This window comes from Suricata suricatta, chromosome 6, assembly GCF_006229205.1.
Source record: "Suricata suricatta isolate VVHF042 chromosome 6, meerkat_22Aug2017_6uvM2_HiC, whole genome shotgun sequence".
NCBI classification, from domain to species: domain Eukaryota; kingdom Metazoa; phylum Chordata; class Mammalia; order Carnivora; family Herpestidae; genus Suricata; species Suricata suricatta.
This window is the reverse complement of record NC_043705.1, coordinates 25917581-25943864: the sequence shown is the minus strand read 5'-3', so window position 1 is coordinate 25943864 and position 26284 is coordinate 25917581. Positions and strand designations below refer to the sequence as shown.

General features: G+C 43.4%; 1 protein-coding gene across 4 annotated transcripts in view; it reads right to left on the bottom strand.

Annotated features, from left to right (window-relative positions):
• PCBD2 (pterin-4 alpha-carbinolamine dehydratase 2) overlaps window positions 1-26278 on the bottom strand; it is a 49208-nt gene extending 22930 nt beyond the window's left edge. For 3 of the 4 annotated variants that reach the window (XM_029942369.1, XM_029942367.1, XM_029942368.1), the window contains exons 1-2: window positions 26184-26278; window positions 22641-22772 (exon numbers count right to left, since the gene is read on the bottom strand). In XM_029942369.1, coding sequence (XP_029798229.1) covers window positions 22641-22772; window positions 26184-26267 — 216 coding nt within the window. In that variant the 5' untranslated portion in view covers window positions 26268-26278. Of the gene's footprint in view, window positions 1-22640; window positions 22773-26183 lie in introns of those variants that run through there. The other variant, XM_029942370.1, reaches the window with a different exon arrangement.
• Window positions 26279-26284: the final 6 nt, after the last annotated feature.

The following is a 26284-nucleotide window of genomic DNA, read 5'->3' as shown; positions in this document are numbered from 1 at the left end:
CAGTGTGCATTAGAGCCCGGAACGGCTAACCAGTGGATTAGCGGATGTCCGCTGTGTGGGTCTGATGTGCTTTTGGCAGGTAATGGTTAATTTGTAAATAGGCAATGTATTGTAACTTTCTTCTGTGCCTTTTCCCAACATTGGCCAGTCGAGCCCATTTTTAATTACAGACCCAGAGTATTACAATATTAGCTGTACAACACCAGCTTGTTGTAACAAAGTTTCTTATTTTTAAAGTGAAACTTTTTAAATAATTCAGTGAAGGAAAAGTTGCATGTATTTTAAAAAATTAATGTTGATGCAGTGAATGAAAAGTGTTTCATGTGAAATCAATTTGTTCATTCAACAGCAACTATATTAAAACAGCCAAAATTTGCCAAGTGAGGATTCTGTAATGAGAAATATGTACTTTACTCATATATTATCATCTGGAAAAACAATTATACAACGCTGCTTTGCACAGCTTAATACAAAATTCTAAATAAAGATGCAGTGAGTACCAGTTTTCATGTCTCAACAAGAGATGTTACTTATGAAAGAACCAAACTAAATAGTGCCTTATAAGCCAATGCATGCAAAAGTGCTTTGTACACATGTAGTGCTATAAAGTTGGCCCATTTGGCTTCAGATCAGCCACTTCCCCCTATCTAAACCACTTAAAGTAACATGGCATTAATGAGTGATAAAAGCTGGCACTGTGCACTTCAAGGATTATTTTAGGATTTAAGTCATTTCTGAGTTGAGAGGAAATCATACTTCTCTTTGAAAATAAGCAGGTCGTCTACAGTAAGTTTTATGTCCAGTCTCAAAATCAGCCTTCTAAGGTTGTGTCTTTGGCCCCTGGACATGTGGTGTCCCGGGCCCTCTGCAGGCTAAATCTAGGGACAGTGAGAGTGGCCACACAGCAAGGCAGCCTCGTCGCCAGCCAGCTCATGATTCCTATCCCCTTCAGAACATCAAGTGACACATTTAAAAACAAAATTACACGTGAGCTTCTAACTGTGATGCAAGATGGAGGAGAAAAAAGAATTGTGGGCAGCAAAATTTCTTATGTTTCTGCTTTCCGTATAGGATCTGAAACCTTTAATGTATCTGGAAGATCCGGCATCTCCTGAACAGCGTGATCCTGAAAGTATAGGCTATACACATATGCCAATCTGCTGCTGTAGACCAAGCGGCTTCCTGGACTCTGGGCCCTGGGACATAGGCCCCGACCTCCCTCCACCCCACCCCGGGAACTTAGTGTGGTAGGAGAGTGGAGGACAGAAAAGTCAACTCGGAGGACCTGGTAAGATAAGGAGGCAGAGGATGAAGCAATGGAGAAAGCCCATGTGAGAGGCTGGTGCTGGGCACACCCACATTCTATTTTCACCCCTCTTCTCCACAGACATCTGAGTAGAAAAAGTATCAATCCAAATTCACACATGGGGCATCCAGGTTACCCTACAAGCTGAATTTATCTTACAGATATAAATACGAAAGAGAAGTCATAATCCACCATAAAAATACCTTACAAGGCTCCAAACTGGACATTACAGTATTTTTTATACTGTTAAGTGATTAATTACACCAGGTAATATACTCAATGTATATAATTTTAGCCTCACTCTTCTTAATCCTATCTTCCATTCGCCACAACCTTTTCGGCATAATTATTCTTGGCTATCATTCCACTTCCTTGGGGCTCAAAACTTACAAAGATCCCCCCAGAAAGATGAGCAGCAAAGCACAACACTGCCCACGGAGCTCCAACCTAACACAGCACGCCAACTCAGGGTCCTGGCCCCGTCCTGAGGGGCTGCGTGCTGCCCTACCTGCCGTGCCGACACTCAGGACTCTCTCGGGAGCAAGAGGACTATGAGACGTTGCTTTTTCTTAACTGCCATACATTTGTTAATATGTCAAAATACTAAATGTCCAGAAAGCTGAACTTATACTTCCATTCAGTTCTGGACTGTGAGTTAGTTTTCACATACACAAAGAAATATGTTAGCAGTTTCTTTTTAAAGGACCCACGTTCAAATGGGAAGACACCAAAGAAATTAATCATTCAATTCTTATCCGTAAGAGTAGATTCTCTGTAACTTGTAAATTATTTTGATTTACAGTGAATCATTATTGTATCCATAAATGCTGGAAAGTAGGTGAACAACATGATATAATAACACTCCAAAATAATTTCAGAAGTGCAGGTGCACAAATCATAACATGTGGGAGATGACTTGAAGGATAATGGGGAATAAAACAGTTTAGGAAGGGGCACATAAAGGAGGGAAAAGGGTGAGGGCGCGCACCCCAATTTTCCAAGAAGTCTTTAAAACCAAACTACTCATTTATAGGCAGATGCAGTGGAGCAGTCAGGCATGGGCAGCAGAGTCAACATCTACGTTTAAACAAGCAAAGGCAAAACGCTCCATAATTTACAACAACCCAATCACATTGCTCATTCTTTTGAGGTTAAATGCTACTGACATAAGCTACACCTGAATCCAATCAGCGTAGAGACGTTGAGAAGATTCACACGAAAGGACTAAATTTGTCACAAATGGGTTGGTTTCCGATCTTAATGTAGCCAAGTTGCTTTACTCTGACCTCCATTGAACAAATCAACTTAATGGGCACTAGGAGTGCTATAAAACTTAACAATGGAGTGATTTTTAACTTTTAAAATATAGTTATGAAGCAAAATGTTGGAGAGCTTCTACAATACTGGAAATCAAATTAAATCTAGATGTTTTTTAACAGTCTTGACAGATATAATCCTAGTTACCATGTAAATTTATGGTAAGCTGCTGTGATATTAGCCACAGGTGCTACTTTTAATATATGAGCCGCATCTGGCTGGGAATAGAATTTCTCAGAGGACTGAAAATGACCTCACTATCAGACAATGGAAGGGAAAAAAACAAGACCACTGTGGCATATAAAAAACTGAAGATGTGGTCCACAACTAAATATTTCACATAAAATTCATTTTAACTCTGCAGCTATAGGTTAAAGGATATTATGCTTTCAATATTTAAGAGGCATAGATATATTTCAACCAAATAGCCAAAAGATTAAGAATTAAGACAGTTATGAATGCCCTAGCTACATATATAATACTGGTTTTCCAACCTTTGATCAACGTCAGAAAAATGATGTACTAAGACTTGAAAAGAAAATTCTTTCATGGTTCCCAAGAACACGGCATGATTAGACACCACCAAGCATACCGAACCAAGATGTAACAATTACAGATCTCTATGCAGCAGCAGCTCTCCAGCGCCTGGCCAACATCACTGGCTGTGTTTTTAAAGTCCTTTGGAGTCATTCATCATGCCCAAGAAAACATTCTCATCAGTTTTTAAAAAATCACTACAAGTAACTACCATTCTGAGTTTAAAAACCACCAATATCACCCATAGACAAATACAAGGAGAAAATGCAAGCTTCCCTCATCTCTCTAATTCAAAAATAAAAAGATGAATATGTAGAAAACATGGAATTGTTTCTTTTTAAGAAACCCTTTGTGAACCATTTGAAAGCCATCATTTGCCAGAGAACTGGCAAGTGTGGAAATGTGATAGAGGATTTACAAAGATTTAATTTCCTATGAAATAACTCTTCCTGAATTAAACAAGCCTTCTTTATCTGAAAAAAAATCTCTAAAAGAGAAACATTTCTATGAAAATATTCCCTACATCATTGCACTAAGCTGTGAGAACGGTAGCTACAAAGCCCTGTAACATAACATTTTCCTTCTGACCTTCTCAAGTAACTTGAAAGGGCTTGATTTTTTAGCTTCAGTAGATCAACTCAATCTAGGCGATGATTTCTATTTACTTTTTTTTAACAAGTAACTGGATCTATGCCTTGATCTCCAAGGACATCAAGACCCTGAGTCTCTTTAACAAGAAGCTGGTATGAATCCCTGATACTTTTGCGACCAACTGGCAGCATGTACATGGATCATTTAGAAAAGGTAGGCTCACTAAGCCTCTTCTGTGAAATGGTTACTTACTGTAGAAAGGTACTGGGTACATTAAATATGGCCTTTCTGTCCAATGGAATATTCTATATATCCCACCATTAAAGGTCATGAAGGAAAATATTTTACTGACAGAGAAAAATGTTCACTATACATGAAGAAAAAAAAGCAATGAAGCAAAATACATCTAAATATGACCCCAAATATATATACATACATACATATATACATACAAAGTACACATGCACACAGACTGCTTTTTAAGTAGGGAGAAGGATTATAGATATATTTTCCTCTCTGTACTTTTTTGTGCTCTTCAAATCATAAAACAGAATATGCAACTGGGGACACAAGGTTGTATTCATTAACAAGCTAAACACATCACACAAATATAAAAGGGTGCATCATTCCCAGGAGATTGAGAGAGCCTGGCTGATGTCTGTGGGGTATCCAAGTAATACATAAATGTTCAATCCTTCCACTGAGAGCTTGCAAGGTTTTTTTTAATGTTTATTTTAGTTTTGAGAGAGAGAGAGAGAGAGAGAGAGAGAGAAAGTCCCAAGCAGGCTCCATGCTGTCAGCACAGAGCCTGACATGGGGCTAGAACCCACACACCATGAGATCATGACCTGAGCCAAAATCAAGTGTGGGAAGCTGAACCGACCGAGCCACCCAGGAGCCCCAGAAAGCTTGCTGTTAAAACAAACAGGAAGATGGAAGAGACTCGTCCTCAAGCTTACACAGCAGAATCATACTCACAGACATTCAGCATTACAATGGCCCTCTCTTCTACACCTAGGTATCCACAGCTGAAAGGTCAGGGACTCAGAAAGCTGGAGTCTCTCAGGGCGGGACAAGTTTTTCTTCTCTCCACAGAGAAGTAATGTTGGTCAGTAAAGTTTTTAGCTGCTCTCTGCAGACTTTCTATCTGGAAGTGACTTCCCTCCCCAGACACAGATTGACTTCCAATCTATAGCTGACTTAAAGCAAATAACTGAATGATCAAGTTTTATAAATTAATGCTATCAGGGCAAAGCATAGGAAACCATATAGCAATTTACAGGTCAAAATCCAAACAATAGCTGGTTTCTCCTTTCTCCAAAACATGCAAAGAACATGTAGCCTCATTTAGGCCTTCCAAAATAGACACTTTTTTTCCTAAACAAAGAAATAGACTCAGTTTTGAACTCAACAGCAGAGTTGGTCATTCAAAGGTCTAAAGCATTCTAAAGCAAAGTCAATCCACATCCTGAATTATTCCATAACCCTTCGAAATACAGATTCAAGTTAGACAAGAACTTTGGCCTTAAGGCAAGAGCCTGGGCTTGGAAGGATGGCCACTGGCCCCTTCCTCTGTGAAGTGTGAGCAGGTTCCCTGCCTTGACCATGTCCAAACTGGGTTACAACACCTACCCCTGCAAGGCTGCCGAAAAGCTTCAACGAAACAATCTCGCATGTCCCTAACAGAGAGCCTCTATCACCTACTAGAAGCACAAATACTCCTTAGTTCATAAAATTTCTGTGACTCTCCAAACTCATAAAGACAACTGGTGTGCCTATATTTCAGGTAAATTATACAACATTAAGAGTTATCTATACAGGGGCAGCCTGGGTGGCTCAATTGGTTAAGCACTAGACTTTGGCTCAGGTCATGATCTTGCAATTCGTGAGTTAGAGCCGCACGTCAGGCTCTCTGCTTCAGACTCTGTGACTCTCTCTCTCTCTCCCGCTCACACTGTCATGCTTAATGTCTCTCAAAGGATAAATAATGTTAAAAAAAAAAAAGTTACCACCTATATGGAATGATCTTAAAGTAACATTTTTCATCTCATCAAAATTTGTGAAAAGAATTCCTGAAAAATGTATCCAATAAATTATTAAACTCCCCTACCTATAACATCACCAAGTTATTATTTTTTTTTTAGTCATCCAAAAGTCCTAGACCAGTACCCATAGAAAAGGGAAAAAGAAAACAAAACAAAACAAAAAACAGATCTGGGGTTAAAAGAATTATCTTGAGGGGCACCTGGGTGGCCCAGTTGGTTGAGCGTCCAACACTTGATTTTGGCTCAGGTCATGATCCCCAGCATCATGAGATCGAGCTCCACATCAGGCTCTGCACTGAGCATAAAGCCTATTTGAGACTTGCGCACTCTCTCACGCTCTCCCCCTCTCTTCTCTGCCTCTGCCCCCCAATCGCATACTCTCTAAAAAAACAAAAACAAAAACAAACAATAAAAAGTCTTGAAACAGAAATGAGCGCTTAAAGTACAGCAGGCAGACAGGCCTGTGGCCGTCTCCTCCCAGTGTGATACTTTGTGAAGGACTAGAAGAATCTGCCAAGGGCCATCAGGACAAGGAGATTCACAGAAGACAAAGGTTGTGGGTGACTGCAGAGCCAAAATTCTAAATGCTAACCTCAGTCTCTCATTATTGGAGGCAATTTACTACAGATGCCACAAGTAGCCCACTTCCTTCTCTGATACTTCAAAACTGCAAACTGAACAAAGACACAATCCATGCTGTTCTTCTGGGAAGTGCACCATGGCATTACAGATCGTCCATCTTACACAAATACTCAGCAGCCAAAACACCAGTCACTGTTAGGAACCATCTGTGTCCAAGACTAAGAAAATGAGGGAGGGGGAAAGTCCCTGGTGAGAAAGGATTTTAGGTAATAACCTGCAGGAGACAGATGAAAACACAACTCTCTGGGGCTAAGGGCACTGCCAGGATCACCTATGGTGAACCCAATGAGGAGACCTAGGTGTATTCCAAATACACCTAGGTCTATCTAACTAAAAACAAACAAACGAACAAATCTAGGTTAACAGTGGCCTGGGTACTGTGGGAAATGTACACAAGTACAACCAGAGTCTGCCCTCAAGGGACTCCTATCTTACACCGGGAGAGACAAAGGTAAGTAGCTACAATTCTCTGTTGCATGATCTAATCTGAACTTAGTCACATGCTAACTCTGCCGACGGTTCATTGTTAAGGTGAGCAAACCGCTTCACTCCTCATCCCTTCTAGCTCTACTGTTCATGGATTCAACAACCAAACAAGGCTGAAAGAACACCACAAACAAGATAACCCAGGGGCTGAAAGCAAAATGGAAGAGCAAACAAGAGACTAACGTCTATGGCTGTAAAGATTTGTATAAGGACATGAGCTCCACTTCCTGTCCAGGCTGGCCTGCACCCCCATATTATCCAAGCCATCCTTACTATGGTCATTGATGACATCCATGCCACTTAATACAGTGGTCATCCTTTGGTATTACTTGGGAGTCTCGGCAGAACTAATTCTTCTCTCCCTTTTTAAACATCATCTTCTTGGGGCGCCTGGTTGGCTCAGTTGGTTAAGCGTACAACTGCAGCTCAGGTCATGATCTCATGGTTTGTGGGTTTGAGCCCCGTAGTTGGGCTCTGTGCTGATGGCTCGGAGCCTGGAGCCTGCTTTGGATTCTGTGTCTCCCTCTCCTTTCTCTGCCCCTCCACCACTGGTGCATGCGCTCCCGCTCGTGCTCTCTCTCTCTCTCTCTCTCTCTCAAAAATAAAGAATCCTTAAAAAAATTAAATTAATAAAATAAAACATCATCTTCTTTAGGATTCTGTGATACACACTGGCCTGATTTTCTTCTTTCACCAATAAGTCTTTCTCAGTCTTCTGCCAGCTCCTCCTTTTCCTTCCAACTCCTAAAATGGACTCAGTACTGAGCCCTCTTATCTCCTCACACTACAGTTTCCGCCTGCGTGGTCTCATCTATTACCTTGGCTTTTTCCCCACACATACCTAAGACTCTCCAGTTTCCCACAACCCAGATCTCTACTCTAAGTTCCTAATTCAGACATAAAACTATTCTTTAAGTCTCCCAGCAATTCACAACAATGTTCCAACCAGAAATCTTGATCCTAGCACCCCCATCTCGTTCCTCTTCCATACCTCCCCAGCTTAAGGCCACTTCTGACCACCCAGTTCCTCAGATCCTAAATCTGGAAATCATATTTAACACTCCCTACTTTTCTTCCTCACCACCCATCACCAACCCTCCACAGTCAGAGGACCTTGGGTTTTCTCTTTAGAAGAGCTGTGTGTGCCACCACTGGTTCCTGCTCATGTAAGCTCCTAAATACAGCTGCAACCTCTATAGCACTCTGCTTGCCCTCTGTCACTGCCCCAGTCCGCAGTCTCCTGCTGGGTGCACCTTAACGGTGTGGTCTCACCTGGGTGAACACACAGCCTCCTTACTATTCTCCTCCTGTGGCTTTTGCCTCCCACCCCTTTCCACTCCATCCTCTAAGTGCTCTCATTGGTCCTTTTAAGAAAAGGTATCAGTCCTTAGCCCACCCACCTACTTCCACTTCCTTTTCAAAGTCTCACAATAGCCCTCACACTTCCCATAATACCTCGCACTCGGCCCCTAGTCCTCTTCCCGCCATCTTTGCATGCTACCCTCACGACGCATGTGCATGTGGTGGCAGATGCTTTCAAGGCCCAGTGCCAAAAAGAGAGGCAAATGCCACCTTCTGATAAGACTGTGTTCCAAAAGCACCATCAGGTTTCTGAATGTGAGATGAAGCATAGTTATGCTGGTGAGTTTGAAATCACAGATGACCAAATCAGTGGGAAAATTGTGAACCTCACCAGCAGATCAAATTGGTGAGGAGCGATCAGCCCTACATCTGATATGCAAAATAGAGATCTAGAAAAATGGTTGAATAACCTGTTGCCATCTGTTTGATTTCACCATATTGACAACCTCAGCTGGCATCATGGGCCAGTAAGAATCAAGAAGAAAACACAGGAGGGAAAATCCTGGAATTCTTTTCCTAGGAAGATAATACAAACGTGCAAATAAAATGCCTCAATAGACAAAGGGGGAAAAAGAAAAAATGTATCAGAGCTTCCTTAGAAAGACTTTCTGTGATGGCTGTCCTCAAACTTAATTAGGTCTTAACCATTATTCTGCTCCATAACATCTCTTCTATTGGAGAGGCAGCATCCATGCTGTCAAATGTTTCGGGACTGCCTGAGATGAAATCCCAAACACCAGTGCTTATTAGCTGTGGGGTTTAGGGAAAGTCACTCAGTCTAAACCTCAGTTTCCTCATCTGTAAAATGAGGAACACAATCTCTACTTCACAGGGTTTTGTGAAGATTAAGTAAATACATGTGAAGTCTTTACAACATAGTGCCTGGCCCAAGGTTTAAGTGTTCATTAAGCATTAGCTACTAGAATTTTCCTTTATAACACTTATCGTAATTTGCTATTATATAGTCATTGCTTTGTTTATGCTCTCCCTCCACTACTATATGTAGTATGCTCCATGAAAATGGGGACAATATCTGCTTCATTCATCAGTGCATCCCCAGGGTCTGGCATAGTGTGTAGAATACAGTAAGTGGATAGTAATTGCTTATTAGTGCTGTGTGCATACATGCCAGGAAAAACTTTCTAGAAGCGGTTGGGATGTGAATATACTGGGATAGGACAGGTGGGATGGAACAGAGGAGCTGAAGAACAGCTTAAATAAAGGTAGTAAAGAACTGAACCAAGATGCTAGGGGTCTTGACTCCAGTACCAGCATGGCCACTGTTTTGTGTTCCCTCCATCCCTCTAGTTCTCTACTTCTTCAACAAGGGGGATGATTAGATGATCTCTCACCAGGTAGCTTACCGTTCTAATCTCTAACAGAGTAAAGAGGCCTCTGGTAGAGAAGTAATGAGAGGTAAGTTTAGAGCTAGACTGTCGGCAGCTTTGAAAACCTCTGAGATGATGATGTCTTGTGAGCTATACAAGAAAGGAAATGGGATTTTCTGAGCAGAGACCAATTTAGTCACAACAAAGCAGTATGAAGAGCAATGAAAGCAGGACTAGACGTAAAAGGCTGTTATAAATCTCCTGAAGGGGACACCTGGGTGACTCAAGTCAGTTGAGCATCCCATTCTTGATTTCAGAAGAGAAGAGAAGAGAAGAGAAGAGAAGAGAAGAGAAGAGAAGAGAAAAAAAGAAAAAAGAAAAATCTCCTACAGGAACTCAAGGGAGAGACCAGTGAACCCACAGCAGAACACAGTCTTGGTGAAAGACACTGAGTTCTTGTTAATTAATCACCAAGATAACTTCAGTTACAGATCGAGGTGCTCAAGAGACCAGGCAGGAGGAAAGAAAGGTAAGAGTTGGCTCTCAGACACTCTCCACCTGAAACAACACTAAACCCAGGGAAGACAGCACCACAAGACCCAGCTTTCCAATCTTCAGTCCAGCTCACTGAACCAACTTAGGGCCCTCATTTCCCAAAGCACATGCCAAATAAGATGTGCCCTCTCTCTCCCTGTTGACCTATGCCACCAGCTAACCCCTCCCTTAGCTCCTTACCTCAAAAAACCTATCAGACCTTTTTTGTTTTGTTTTTTTGTACCTGTTGAGCACCTTCCTCCTATTCCCTCTTCCCCCACCCTCCATCTCCAGTAACAGCAGGCCTGATCTCTTTTTCTGTAAGTCTTTTTGTTTTTCAGATTCCACACATAAGTGAGATCATACAGTATTCATCTTCTCCTGACTTATTTCACTTAGCATAATGCCCTCAGGTGGTAAAGTTTCCTCATTTTTTATGATTGAATAATATTCTGCTGTAATATATACCACTTTTTTTAGTTTAGTTTTTTTCTAGTGTAGTTAACATATGGTACTATGTTAGTTTCAGGTGTACAATATAGTGATTCAACAATTCTATACATTAGTCAGTGCTCATCACGGTAAATGGACTCTTTAATTCCCATCACCTATCCACCCACCCACCTCCCCTCTGGTAACCATCATTCTCTGTAGTTGAGTATGGTTCTTGGTTTGTCTTTCTTTCCCTTTTTTCCCTCTGTTTTGTTTCTTAAATTCCATGTATGAGTGAAATCATATGGTATCTCCTCTGACTTACTTCACTTAGCATTATACTCCCTGGTGCCATCCATGTTGCTGTAAATGCCAAGATTCTGGTTGAATACTATTCCATTGTGGGTGCAGGGATGTGGAGGGGGGGGTGTATATCATATATACACCACATCTTTTTCATCCATTCATCTATCAGTGGATGCCTGGACTGCTTCTATAATTTGGCTATTTTAAATAATGCTGCAATAAACATAGGAGAGCATAGATCCTTTCAAATTAGTGTTTATGTAATCTTTGGGTAAATACCCAGTAATGCCACTACTGGATCGTAGGGCAGTTCTATTTTTAATTTTTGAGGAAATTCCATACTGTCTTCCACAGTGACTGCACCAGTTTGTGTTCCCACCAACAGTACAAGAGGGTTCCCCTTTCTCCACATCCATGCCAACACCTGTTGTTTCTTGTGTTGTTGATTTTAGCCATTCTGACAAGTATGAGGTGGTATCTCATTGTGGTTTTGAAATGTATTTCCCTGATGATGAGTGATGTGGAGCATCTTTTCATGTGTCTGCTGGCCATCTGGATGTCTTCTTTGGAGAAATGTATTTCATGTCTCCTGCCCATTTTTTAATTGAATTATTTGTCTTGCTGTGTTCAGCTTTATAAGGTTTTTAAGTATTTTGGATACTAACCCTTTTTTGGGTATGTCATTTGCAAATATCTTCTCACATTTAGTAGTCTGTCTTTTAGTTTTGTTGACTCCTTCCTTCACTGTGAAGAAGCTTTTTATTTTGATGTAGTCCCAATAGTTTATCTTTGCTTTTATACCCTTTGCCTCAGGAGACATATCTAGAAAAATGTTGGGATGCCTGGGTGGCTCAGTTGGTTAAGCACCCCACTTCGGCTCACGTCATGATTTCGTGGTTCATGAGTTCAAGCCAGGTCAGGCTCTGTGCTGACAGCTCAGAGCCTGGAGCTTGCTTCAGATTCTGTGTCTCTGTCTCTGTCTCTGTCTCTGTCTCTGTCTCTCTCTCTCTCTCTCTCTCCCTCTCTCCCTCTCTCCCTCTCTCCCTCTCTCCCTCTCCCCCTTCCCCCACTCGCTCTCTGTCTCTCAAAAAAAAAAAAAAACATTAAAAAAGACTGTAGAAAAATGTTGCTTTGGCCAATTTCAGAGAAATTACTGCCTGTGCTCTCTTCTAGGATTTTAATGGTTTCAGGTCTGTCTCACATTTAGGCCTTTAATCCATCTTAGTGAATTTTTGTGGTGAAAGAAAGCAGTGCAGTTTTCACATCATCATTTGTTGAAGAGACTGTCTTTTTCCCAAGAATTGGATATTCTTGCCTCTTCTGTCAAAGATTAAGTGAGCATATAATCATGGGTATGTTTCTGGGCTTTCTATCCTGTCCTATTGATCTATGTGTCAGTTTTTGTGCCAATACCATACTGTTTTAATTACTACAGATTTGTAGTAGAACCTGAAATCTGGAACTGTGATACCTCCATCCTTTTCTTTTTCAAGACTGTTTTGACTAATCAGGGTCTTTTTTGGTTCCACACAAATTTTAGCATTATTTGTTCTAGTTCTGTGGAAAAAAAAATGCTGTTGTTTTGTTTTATTTTGTTTTGTTTTTAATAAGCTCTGCCCAATGTGGGGCTCAAACTCATGACCTGGAGATCAAGAGTTGCATGCTCTACAAGCCAAGTCAGCCAAGTGCCCCTAATGCTGTGGGTCTTCTGACACGGATTACATTAAATCTGTAGATTGCTTTGGGTAGTATGGACATTTTAACAATATTTGTTCTCCAACCTATTAGCATGGAATGTCTTTCCATTTGTTTATGTCATCTTCAATTTCTTTCATCAGTGTTTTATAGCTTACATAGTACATGTCTTTCACTTCCTTGATTAAGTATATTCCTAAGTATTTTATTATTTTTGGTGCAACTGCAAATGGGACTGCTTTCTTAATCTCTCTGTTGCTTCATTTTTGGTGTACAAAAATGAAAAGATTTCTATACATTAATTTTGTATCCTGTGGCCTTTCTGAATTTATCAGTTCTAGCAATTGTTTGGTGGAATTTTCAGAGTTTTCTATATATAATATATACCACAACTTCTTTATCCATTCATTTATCAGTGGACACTTAGGTTGCTTAGTTATTGTAAGTAATGAGGCTATGAACACAGGGATGCAGAGAGCTGAGTTAGTATTCTCATTTCCTTGAGACGTATCCTCAGAATATATGTTACTGGATCATATGGTAGTTCTATTTTTAATTTTTTGAGGATGCCCCATGCTGTAAAGAGGCTACACCAACCTATCAGACTTTTGCGGACCAACTCATAAAACTCCCCTTCCCCAGACAGCCATGCTGGAGTGCGCCTCCTTCAGTTCATCAGTGCCTCACAGTCTAGCGAAGATCAACTGTGGCGTACAATCCCGATGTGCCCCCTCCCCAGCAAAACTGGAAGGTCCTGGGACATCTGGATGGCTCTGTCGATAGAGCATGCAACTCTTGATCTTGGGGTTGTGAGCTTGAGCCCTACAATGGGTGGAGAGATTGCTTAAAAATAAAATCCTTAGGGGCCCCTGGGTGGCTCAGTCAGTTAAGTGTCTGACTCCCACTTTTGGCTCAGGTCCTGGTCTCAGGGTTTCATGAGTTTGAGCCCTGCACTGTCAGCGCAGAGCCTGCTTGGGATGATGATAATGATGATGATGATGATTCTTCTTCTTCTTCTTCTTCTCCTTCTTCTTCTTCTTCTTCTCTCTCTCTCTCTCTTTCTCTGCCCTTCCCGTATACAACACTATCTCTGTATCACTCAAAATAAATAAGTAAACTTAAAAACAAAATGTTTTTAATGAAATCTTAAAACACATACACACACACACACACACACACACACAAATTGGAGGGGCTTCTGGGCACAAACGGAGTCATGTACTTCTTTCACACTGTCCTTCCACCCTCAGAGGGGAGCCAGTCCCTCCATGGTGGCCAGCTCAGGACCCGGCTGCATGCACTGGTCCCACCACAGGGAGGCTCTGTGGCCCTCGGTGGGAAGACCACGTGGCTCCCAGCCTGGCCCTGACGGGTCTGCTCCAGGTGCCCCGTATGTGTCCACAGCCTGGGCCGCAACGGCTGAGAACAAGGCATTTGCATCAGTCTGATGACTGATATGGTAGAAGGCACAACCCTGCCTTGCTGCTTGGGGGCACAGGAGCAAACAGATTCATGAGTGGCATCTGCTGTTTTGATAGGATTGATTTTAACGATACAATTAAATGACCTCTGATTGCTCAACAGTGATACCTGGGTTATTCTCAAACAAGCACAGCTTTGTTTGTTTTAGCTGGTGAACAGTGCCTTTCTCAGGGAAGCGTTGTCAAACCCATTTAAGGTGGAAAGTAATCCAACAGGTAGTCCTTGGAAAAAAGAGATCTCCTAGAAAAAAATAAAAGTAAAAACAAAAACAACTTTCTGTATCATAGTAGGATCTAAAAATGTTGCTGCAGGAATCAGAGATGGAAGTCTGACACCCACTGTGATGTGACCCAGTGTGACCGAAAGCAATCCCCCCATCTCAGTTGGCTTCAGGGTCTTTCTGTGAAATTCAGTGACTTAGTTAAAATGGCCCATTCCAACCTGGATCAGAAGGGCAGGAAATATGACGATTAATTATCTGCAAAACAAGGGAGATCACATCTCTCCCTGTTTTGCTTACGAGGATATAGGAAAAAGAGCAGAACACAAAGAGTTTCAAGCCGCAGAAGAGACCCCGCACTCACCTGTCCACACTGGTGGGCTAAATGCCTCCTGAGGGCAGAGGGCAAGTGGCCCCCGCACACCCCCAGACACAGAAGTGGGAGCGGACCATTGGACTGGCTCCTAGGGAGAGCTGCCTGGCTGCCAAGGCCGCTCCTTCACGCAGCCCGGACCCGTATTGTGAAAAAGCTGAATTTAAGTTTCTATGTCACAGCCCTAATGCACCAAAACTCTACCAACAGAACTCTTGCTTTGCAAATCTGAACGCTGTCTTCAACGGCTGTGCTGAAGCAATGGGCTGCTACACTCAAGAAAAACAGAACAGAGCAAGCAAGACCGAAATACATTGAAGTTATCATTTAAAGGTCTCCTTTAAATTATTTTCTGTAATTACTGAGCCAGCAGTCCGTTGTTATTAATTCATATTCAACTTATTTAAGCGGTCCCAGCAACGCAGGCGGAAAACAAATGCCTCGGTAATTTCCTAACTTTTGAGTGTTATTTTCTTGTCAGTTAAATTTAAAGCAACCATTTCTGACCACATTATACCAAGTTAATCTCATCTAAAGTGCTTCACAAACCCTAACAGCTACACTACGGTTTTATACTAATGAAAGCAATTTACATGAATGAAATTTATGTCACTGTATTTCATGAAAAATTTATTTTATAATAATTATAGTACTTATATGATAACATCTGTTGATATTCACAGTCTAAAGCTGGCAAAGATTTAAACCCACAACCTTTCCCATTCATCATGTACATTATCTGTGAAAAGCAATAAAAAAAAGCAATGAATGCATTAATCATACCAATATCATCTGCAAAACATAAATCTGAAATACCTTTCACGTCAGCTCAAACTGCTTTTTATTTTTTACACACCTGATTTTACGCCATCTGTAAAAGGGCAAGACAAAGACTGCTGAGGAAATTATATTTCTTGGCTGTTTGACTTTCACAATATACTCAGGCTAAGTTCTGTAAACACAAGATTTACTATACAACGAAGAAAAGCGATGCAGTTAAAAGTCCATTTTTATTAAAATGGGCACAGCATTTTCACACCGCACTGTGGTGTCATATTTGCATTTGTGACACCTGTTTTACATTTCCCCTTGTCTATTACACGTGTCTTTACAAATACACATCAGGTCTAAACTTACTTTATGAAATAAACAGCAGAAGCAAGACTCCAAATGATACCATTCTAGGCTCTAGTTTCCCTACGCTGAAGGACACCGACCCTGATGTCCCGGCCACCGCCTGACATCGGCATCATGCTGCCCACGGCTCCCCGGAAGCCCAGGAGACACTCCAAAGCGAACACTAACGTGGAAATACCACAGAGATATTTTAGTGAGCTCCTCAACTGTTAGGTGTCGTTTGCTAAAATGTCTCTCTCCTCTCCATTCCAGTGGCAATGAAGGACACTCCCTCAGGTTTCTGGTCAGCTGAGGCTACAAAGCCCCTCAGTGGGCACAAGTGAAGTACAGGCTACTCTGTGGGGTTCGCAGGAAGGTTTTCACTCTACCCGGCTCCCAGACACAAAGACAACAGCCTGTGGGTTAAAAGCAAAGGACACTACCTAACCCATACGACGCCTCTGCCTCAGGAACGTCCTCCTGGAAGTGTCTCCCTACCCTCAACAGACAGAGCAAGAGTCAGATGCGACCTTTATAGTATTGCTTTACTGACTCAACTCTGACGTGCACCAAGTGCTGGCTTACAAAAATGCACAATGAAACTTGAATTAATTTGTTCACAAAGAAAACTGGTAAGAGTCCTGTCCCAGTGAAGACCATTAAGATTTTCATTAACAGTTGTCTTTCTTCTGGTTTCATGAAGCTTCTGACTTCACTAAGCATTTCAAAATGTTAACCACGAGCCTATTATCAACTTCCTCAATAAAACGTTTTTATAAAGTAAGTCAGCAACAGTAACTTTCAAGTGCTCTATGGCAGGAGCAGGCAGGTGCTCGGGGGCACAGGAAGGAAACATTTTACAAACCCCAAACTCACATACAGTGTTAGTGCTGCTGGATGCACGAAATGGGGCTCCTTGACAAACCCACCACCCTCACAGCCCATGCCATTCAGAAGGCCCCTTCCAACTCCCCACTCTCTTGATGGCAGCAGTTACAGCAACCGAATGTGATGCACGACATGTCAAAGATGTAAAGCTTGGATCTTGCCTGCAAGCCATACCTGTGGCATGCCATTAGAAAGAAAAGGGCCATTTTCTGTAGGTCAGAACTGGCTGAGTGTCGGCCAGTTCATATGATTCATTCTAACAAAATCGAATGCCTTGAGTGCGGGTCCACAGGAAGAGAACAGACGCTCCTCCAGGAAGGCAGGAATCACTTCTCTCTCACAAAGTGCAGTTCCTGGCTCCAGAGTCAACGGGAGACCCCGTGGATCCTTCACGTGGAATTCTTCGTTCGCCCAAAAGATACCAAACCAGGTCAGGTGTCCCAGGGCCATTGCTTACCTATTCCTGATACTAAGCTTCCTTCCATGCTGAACAGGGGTGGGAGAAGCGGGCCAGCCCTCTCAGGGGGCTGTGCTGCCGCCTGGCCGGCCCTGGAGGGCTCCACCTGCTGGCTTCCGGAGAAGCTCTTTCCTGGGTTCCAAAGCCTCAGCTCCTGCACCTACTTCCACAGCTTTGAACTGCGGCTTATTCTGTAAGCTACCTACCTGTCCACACACTAGAACACCTAACACAGTTTACCTTCATGGGACGCTCACACCGCGTTTCTGACATTCTCTTCTTTCAACACAGTCACCCCTGCAGTTGCCAAACAACTAAGAGTCAACTTGTCCGTCACTCAGAGACCTCTCCCTCCTTAAGTCTACATGAACACAAACACCAAAAAAAGCACAGCTCCCTTACAAATGCCAACCCCACCCTGTGTGAGTCCAAGCATTCTGAGTGTGGAAACTCCTGGCCTCACGTCCTGGACCTGCTCTGCTCTGCCCGCTCAAGGGGTCTCCCCACGTCTGTCAGGCTGACCACCAACTCTCAACACGCCGTGGCTATCGGCAACAGAAACCTATGGCCACGTCATCCACCTACACAATTAGAACCCCTTCAGTATTCTACAGTTATAGTCTCTAAGTATTTGCACCCATCTCAGCTATTAAATGAATGTGGACTACTTGGAATTAACCATATCCTAAAATAAAACTACTAAGAAAAAAAAAGTTCTAATGTATTTTACTCACTACTTATTATTACGGTAAAATCTATAATAAGCCAAAGCTCTGAGAAATAGGTTTTTCACCCAAGGTCACTAAAAATGTTTCTGAAGCATATGATTCATTTTGTACAGTAATAAAAAAAATGAATTCTAAAGCAAACTGGGAACACCATTTTATGCACTTGGCATAAGCAAACCATTTAAAAACTGTAACACCTAACCTAATGTAACCTTACTCCTGAAAACTTATTTAAGTAAAAAATACTAGGTAGAGAACTGGAAAATGTTCATAAGAGGATTAAAAAGAATGTAATTTTTACCTATATGTTTAGTCAAGACTTTTTTAAATCCATGCTAACACCCAGTGTGGGCTGAACTGCGTTAAGGGAGAGAAGGGACAGTTCTGGGAGTGGCTGCCTCCGGTTTACAGAGTTGACACCACAGGGCAAGGCCACAGGGAAGTACTGACCCTGGCAGGAGGGCACGGGGCACAGCAGGGCTCCCAAACTCGCACTAAGGGTGGGGCTGCAGCCAGGGAGACACAATCTCAAGCTGTGCCTGGGCACATGGAAATGCCCGCCTGCAACAGAAACTTCTAGGCCGGCATCCTCATAAGTCCATTTTTGCATCCATGCAGTACAGTATCTAGAAGACAAATGTCTAGACTAGGACAATGGGTATGTGCATCTAGTAAGGAGATACCTCCACCTTGACACCTCCACCTCATCACCGTCCATCGCCCACATCACAGCCACTCCTCCCTCCTTACCAGCTAGACTCCAAGCTCCGATATTTTAATTCCGGCCTTGCATATGCCCTTATGTCCCCTGCCCGTCAGCTCCTAAACTGGACTCATTTGACACAAGTACAGCCTTTATTAAGCCCAACTCCGTGCCTACTCGAACCCTGTGCCCAAATAGTTGAACACGGCTGGACAAAACACACAAAATCTTCACTTATAGCATATGACCAAAAATCTCCAGGGACACTGAAAACTGCCCTGAAACCAACCACATTCCCTCAATTAGTGGCCTGTCTCAGCCTCCAAGATGGCTACTCCACTCTTTTTCCTATCTCCCCAGCTTCCCAACACTCCTTCCACTCCCGCTCATGCCCGACTGATAACCTCACTGAGAAAACAGAAGCTATCAGCAGAGATGGTTCTGCCTCTACTTCCCAACACAAACGTAGCGACCTACCTGCATCTATATGGACACATCCTGCCTTCTTCCCTGTGACAACGGACGTGCCAGGCGCCCCGGGCCTCGCACCTGCCCATTCCATACTGTGCTCTCTTGCCAGCCAGCTCTGTGCTCTCGTCATTACCCCTGCTGGCAGTTCTCAAACCAGCATCTCCATCCTGAGCTCCGATCTCACATACCCAACTGCTGACTTGGGGGACTAATAAGTATCTTATACCTGCCATGTCTAAAACAGGATTCTTAACTCCCTACCCTGCCTCCCAGCCCGTCATTCTCAGCTCAGTAAATGACGCCCCTCACCCTATACTTTGCACCAAAACCTAGGGACCATGCTTGCCTCTCCCCTTCACCCATAGCCAATCTAACAGCAAGTCTTGATTGTTCTCTCTACGAAATATATGAGGAATCCTACATTTCTCTCCACTCTGCTCCTACCTCCAGAACCCATCACCATTTACCCAGCCTACCATGATAGCATCCCCAGTGGTCTGCCTCCACTCTGGAAACTCTGGTTTGCACTGTGGCTCTCCTGCTGTCTACCCACAGCACAACAGCCAGAGCAATCTTCTTAGAACATAACCAAATCATGGCACTTCTCTGCTTGAAATCCCAGTAGCTTTCCTACACAGACTAAAATCTGAATTCTTCACCACACGGACAAGGCTCCAGTGCTCTGGCTGCTCTGTCTCCTCAGCCTCGTCTCCTACCAGTCTCTCCTTTCTGCTTACTCCAGAGCACTGGCCTTCTGGTACTTCCTCAGGCCAAGATCATGCCTGCTTCAGGAATTTTGTACTCGCTTTTCTCTCCTTCACGAAAGCTGTTCCTTAGGGTATTCACATGCTGAGCTCCTTCGCATGATTCAGGCCTCAGATGTCTCCTCCTAAAGAGGGCCTTCCAGATAACTCCATGTTACAGAGTGTGTACGCTCCCCATCAGCCTACATCCCAGTATTCTGCTTTACGCTACTTCACGGCACTTAGCTCTACCTGAAATGATATTATCTACTCATTTGTCGATACCTTCTCCACTAGGATGGGAGCTACATGAGCTTAGAATTGTGCCTGGCACAGAGAAGACGTTTAATAAATATTTGTTGAGTTAATAAATATTACCTTTACAATAAAAATCAACCTGATTGTTAAAATTTTTAACTGCATGAAAAATTGCTACATGGTGAGTAAACTATCGGTGGAGAAAGACTAGAAAAGAAAACCTACAGGGGAGGAGTTGTAATAGAAATTTTTTTTTAATTTACAACATACGACTTTAGTGTTTTATATTAATATTTTGTAATTAAAAGCTAGTATCTTTTCTGTCCTAAGTAAAAGGTAAGTGAGGATCTATCAGTGCGAAAGGGTCACCACTCTGAACATCGGTTGTACAAAAGAGAAAGGGCGACTCCTGATGTCCGGGAGCCGCCTGGCTCTCACACCTTGGGGTTAAACACGAATATCAACTCCAGACAAGGCCACTCTGTAACTGTGATCAGTTCAAGCAAAAACAAGACCAGGCTGCAAGGTTATGTGAACACAGACAAAACGTGAACACTGACCACACCACGAAATACAAACACCCTCCCTCCTTCCCAGCTCCTGAACGACTTCTCTCCTGATCCCGGCTTTGGCCCCACTTTCGCCTAACTCTCCCTACTGGTAAAGCACAGAACTGCCCATTTTCTGACAGCATCTAATCAGGCCAAACCATTTTTCCAATACCATTTCCTGAGATGCTCCCCAGCCCCCTGGGGCGTGCGGTCTCCCTCACTGCAACAAGGAAATAAGCCCAGCACGCTCAACGGAGCCCAAGGTGTGTTCCTGGTGGTTCTGGGCGGGCGGGCACCGACAAGCGTCACAACAGCAGATGCAATTACAGGCCACTATACATGCAGAAGTCCTACTAAGAGACCTGGCTGGAAAACTGACCCTGGGATATAAACTCTTGTCCTCTGAATACATTCCCTGACATTGGTTGATTTTCTTGTCATGCGCCTCTTTCTCCTAAAAGCTGAGTGAAGGCGGGAGGGGGGGAGTCAAATTAATAAAATGTCCCAATAAATAATGTTACAATCAATCGAGGACGCCCTGCACAGCTTCCCTTCCTTCCCGTACCTGAAAGTCACCCCAAGCACAGGGGTAAAGTGGGCCAGACGACTGACTCTTGGGCAGAGCCTGAGGCAACACTACTCAAGTACTTTAAGCCACATGTTCAAGCCCAATAAATTAGCCCAGGCTTAAAGAAGTCAAGCTGTACACATGTAAGAATTTTAATAAGCCTGGAAAATGCTACCTAGAGCTTATGCACGAGCTTACTGTACCAAGGGGATTCCCTGCCACCAGCCACGGAGTGCTAAGCCCCCAACAAGAGCTGCCGAGCACAGGGGGCAGCAGGGACAGGGAGTCGGCCTGGTCCAGGTTTCCTCAGGAGTTGGAGACTCAAAGCAGAAGGCTGGCAGCCAGATGGATGGAGAGCAGAACAGGGCACGGAGCTCAGCGGAGCCAACAGCATTTACTAGGAAAACAAGTCGGAGGTTTCATTCGTGGAAATCTGGTCCTCACACACCCTTCCAGAAACCAGCAAACACTGTAATCAATGTCTGCACGTATCAAATGCCTATTTGTACCCAGAACTGTGTCAGGTACAATAGAGAGTTATTTAAGCAAACATGGTCTCTGCCTTCTAGATGCTGACACCTAATATAAACAAAAACAATAAATCTGCCCAGAGGATTACCAAACTAACTGAACAAACATGAAATAGTCAAAAGCACTGACCTTGTATAAACGCACTGGAGTGAGAGCTGCAGGGTAAGTCATGGGAGATGACTCTCTAAAGAGGGTGGGGCCCTAATGGAACAGTTACCTTGTTAAGGCTGAGTCTCCAAGGGGGAAGGTCAGCTTTTAAGAAAAGCTGCAGGGGCTGGCTCTCGGGCTGGGGGAAAATGAGCCATTCAGAGAAGAGGGTACAGCCTGGGGCTGGAGTTAGGGACTAAAATACACATACAGGGAGAAAGAAAACTTGACAAGCGTCCAAGAAAAGTGGGGGAAATCAAACAGGTGTATGTTTCTCAATCGCTTTTACTCTGGCCCTCTTCTGATAAACGTAAAAAACTCACACTATCTTTTTTTTTTTTAGGTTTATTTATTTTGAGAGAGGGGAGGGACAGAGAGGGAGGGAGACAGAGAATCCCAAGCAGGCTCCGCCCTGTCAGCTCAGAGCCAGATTTGGGGGTCGAACTCATGAACCACAAGATCATGACCTGAGCAGAAATCAAGGGTCAGATGGTTAGCTGACTGAGCCACCCAGGTGCCTGCCACTCACACCACCTTTTAATGTTATTTAGAATTTGAAAGGAAACCATATATCCTAACCAACACCAAACCAATGGTTTCAGAATCTGATTTTCCAAATGACAAAATGACTTCCTTCCAGAATATCTGAGAATCACACAATTAGATGGTAGCAACTGTCAACAAGGCCAGAGCAATTGCCACTGAAAGAGAGGATTTAGACCCTGGATCCACAGGAGACCCAACAACCAGTAGTATTAGGAAAAGATGAAGCCTAAGATGACACAAACAGACCAGGGCACTAGCAAGAATATGTAATAATTACCTGATTAAAGTTTTTGAAGGAGAACTCTTTGTAGATGGCATCTCTCCCATTTAATTCTGACCATCCTGCTGCTTTAAGGTCACGTATAACTTGGTTCCTCTCCTCTGCTGTCAAAGAGTGAACGTCTGCTGCCTATGAAAAGAACACATTCAATATCTGAAATGTAGGGGTTCAGTTTAACTCCAATAAACTCATAGCTCTTTACCTTATGGAGGAATATAGGAAAACAAATCTTCAGGGCTACAATTTGGAACCATCTTTGGCTCCTCTGTTCTTATAAAATAGACAAAAACAAGGCTAACTATACAAAATCAGCTGCCTCAATAGTTAAGTTGTCTTACCAAACCTTTGTGGTGCCACAAACTTCACAATTCTGTGTCTCTGGTTTGTTTGTTTTTTTTTATAGATACAACCAATAACCATTACCACTGGTCATCTTACCAATGACCATTATGGATGGCCACCATTTGAGGACATGGGAAATTCAGTAAGCACACCCATGCAAGGAAACTCTGCAAGTCCATGGTCAGGTCCAAAATTAGAACTCAGGGCTCCAAATTCTGGTTCCACTGCTCTTTGGATGGTGCATGCCACTTTACTAGCCTTTACTGCTTACTCACATGGGTCTTAACTCTCTGGGTTCACTATCCCCTTTCAGATCTGATGAAAAACTAACCTCCAGAGGAGGAAAAAAACCAAATGCACACTTAACACAGGATTTTGGATAATAACATCTGGGAATCTACAGATCCTCTTTTTCACCTACAGGTAAAAAGCCCTAGCCTTAGTAGAGGGAGTTTTTTCAGGGCACCAGTAAAACAAATCCCTCCAGTCCGGCCAAAGCAGTGTCCACTTGGGTCCCACTCACCCTGGTGATGAAATTCACAAACCCAGAGTTCTGTTAAGAGGCCCACAAATCCCATGGTATTTGTTTTTTAACTGAAAGAACTCTAAACATCATGGCCAGAGAAAGAAGAGAAAAACACTCAAGCTGCAAGTCAGAGGAGCTTAGTTCTCATTCCAACATAAATGTCAACCAATACCTCCTACCTTACCTATCCGCAGGGCTACTGATGGCTCAGGGGAGAGAGGCACTGTCACCCAGAATGACAAAACTATCAGGACTCCTCATCAAATGGCAGTTGGGGGCTGAGTTGAGCCCACTTCAGAAATCCTGAAATCTTTTATCACTGACATTGATGTGAATAACATGGCAGAGTAAATAAACTTACTTTAAGATAACTTATTCTAGGGGTCCCTGGGTGGCTCAGTCGGTTAAGCATCGACTTGGCCTCAGGTCATGATCTCACAGATCATGAGTTCAAGCCCTGGGTGGGCACAGAGCCTGGAGCCTACTTCAGATTCTGTGTCTCCCTCTCTTTCTGCCCCTCCCCAGTGCATCTCTCTCTTTCTCTCAAAAATAAATAAACATTAAAAAAATGTTTTAAGATAACTTACCCTAAAAAGAGGAAAAACGGTTGCTAATTTTTTTGTTTCTCTTCCTTGCTAGGTCAGCTACCCTTGCCCACAACTTACAAAAGAGAAAAAAAAAATTTTTAACTCTTTATTAAATAAAAACATTTAAAGACTTATTATCAGATACATTTACTATTTTTATATATTTTTTAACATTTATTTATTTTTTTGAGAGAGAGAGAAAGACAGATCATGAGCAGGGGATGGTCAGAGAGAGAGGGACACACAGAATCAGAAGCAGGCTCCAGGCTCTGAGCTAGCTGTCAGCACAGAGCCCGATGCGCGGGTTCATGAACAGTGAGATCATGACCTAGGCCGAAGTCGGACGCTCAACTGACTGAGCCACCCAGGAGCCCCGGGGTTTACTATTAAGAACCAAAACATCTATTCATTAGTTTTACAGTGACCCACTACAAGAAATACCCTAAAATTCTTAGTAGTCACCTAAATATGTCGTCAATTCAGATCATTAGGGAAACAAATTAAATTTTCTGTGTCCTCCCTGAGTAGCTGCGAAGGAAACTATTAGCCATGCTGTGGGCAATGCAGAGTCACCTGAAGTCAGGGGAACGTGCTGTGCGGTTTTCATCCACATTCTCTGCCACGCACACCGCCCAGTGAAACCAGTGGTACACACTCCACACTCACCACACGTGTCTGTGCAAGAACAGGGACGTGTCCAGGACTGTGAGAGAGAGACACCTTGTCTATAACACAGACGGTCCCCCTGGAGACACGCCTTCTGCAGAACCTTTTGGAATGGACTTAATTTTTTTTTTCTGCAGGAGATGGGGGAGACAGGGAAAAGCATAGGATTTGAAGAGCGCAAACTTGATTCAAGGCCTAGCTTTGTTACCTTCAGCTGTGAGATGCTGAACAAATTACTTAGCTTCTCTGATACTAGTGTTCTCCTGTCTAGGGGGAGGGTACTACATCTACCTGGGGACATTTTTTGAAAGACTTCAGTGGAAGAGACAGTGAATGTGAAGGCACCCAGCATAGAGCCTGGCAGGGGAAGGCAATCAAATGATGTGTTTATTCATTCCTCGGAACCCCATAATTTTAGTTAATCATCAGCACTTCGGGTAGAGGTAGGCCTTAGCACACACTTAGGTGACAGTAAGCACTCCATTTGTGTTCTCACCTTAATGGTCATGAAACAGAGTGCTTATCTTCCTCCATCATAGAGCTATTTTAAATTTCTCTCGTTAAGGGCGCCTGAGTGACTCAGTCGATTAAGCATCTGACTTCACGGTTGGTAGATTCTCACTCCGCATTGGGCTTTGGGCTGACAGCTTGCTCAGAGCCTGGAGCCTGCTTCAGACTCTATGTCTCCTCTCTCTGGCCCTCCCTGATCACGCTCTATCTCATTCTACCTCTCAAAAAGTAAATAAATGTAAAAAAATTTTTTAATAAAAAAATACATTTCTCTCGTTAAACACCTTCAAACTGCCAAGGGGCTCTAACAAGCAAAGGGAAGATGAAATCAAGTTTAATGCAACATTTTCCCACTAGGTGGTGCTGCGTGTCAAAACTTGCCACCAAGTTAATTTATCCTAATACATTAATTTCTAACCCAAGAAAAGTGACGGAACGCCCCGTAGAAGACGAAAGCGGAATAGACTTGTCACGACAAATTTCTAAGAAAAGATAATTTATTACTAATTCCTCCAAAAACATCACACCCAAACAAGTGAGTTAACTCAAGCAGGTTTCCGGCCTGCGCGCCCTGCGGAGCCGGTCCCTGCTCTCAGCGAGCGCACAATCTAGCGGCACAGCGTCTTTCGTCACTTCAAGTGACCTTAAGCATCAGATAGTTTTACAACTACTTTTCGTACTTTAACAAAACTCTTGCTCGGTTTTGTTTTGTTCCGGACAGCAGTTTCGTAGACGACTGGATGTGTAAGCCAGGCGGAGAGGACGGTGCGGCGGACCCGTCTGCGACCAGGTGCCCGGCGCCCGACTGGGGCCCCCCAAGGTCCCAAGTCCGGCCCGGGTCGGTCCCCCCGCCTCCGACACCGCCGCGGAGCCTCGCCCTCCTCCCGCACCGCAGGCCCCGGCACTCACCGTAGCTGAGAAGCCTAGGGCCCGGCCCCGCAGCGTCGCGAACAGGAGTCGCAGCGGCCCCCGCGCCCCCAGAGCCGCCGCCATCGCGGCCAGTCGAGGGC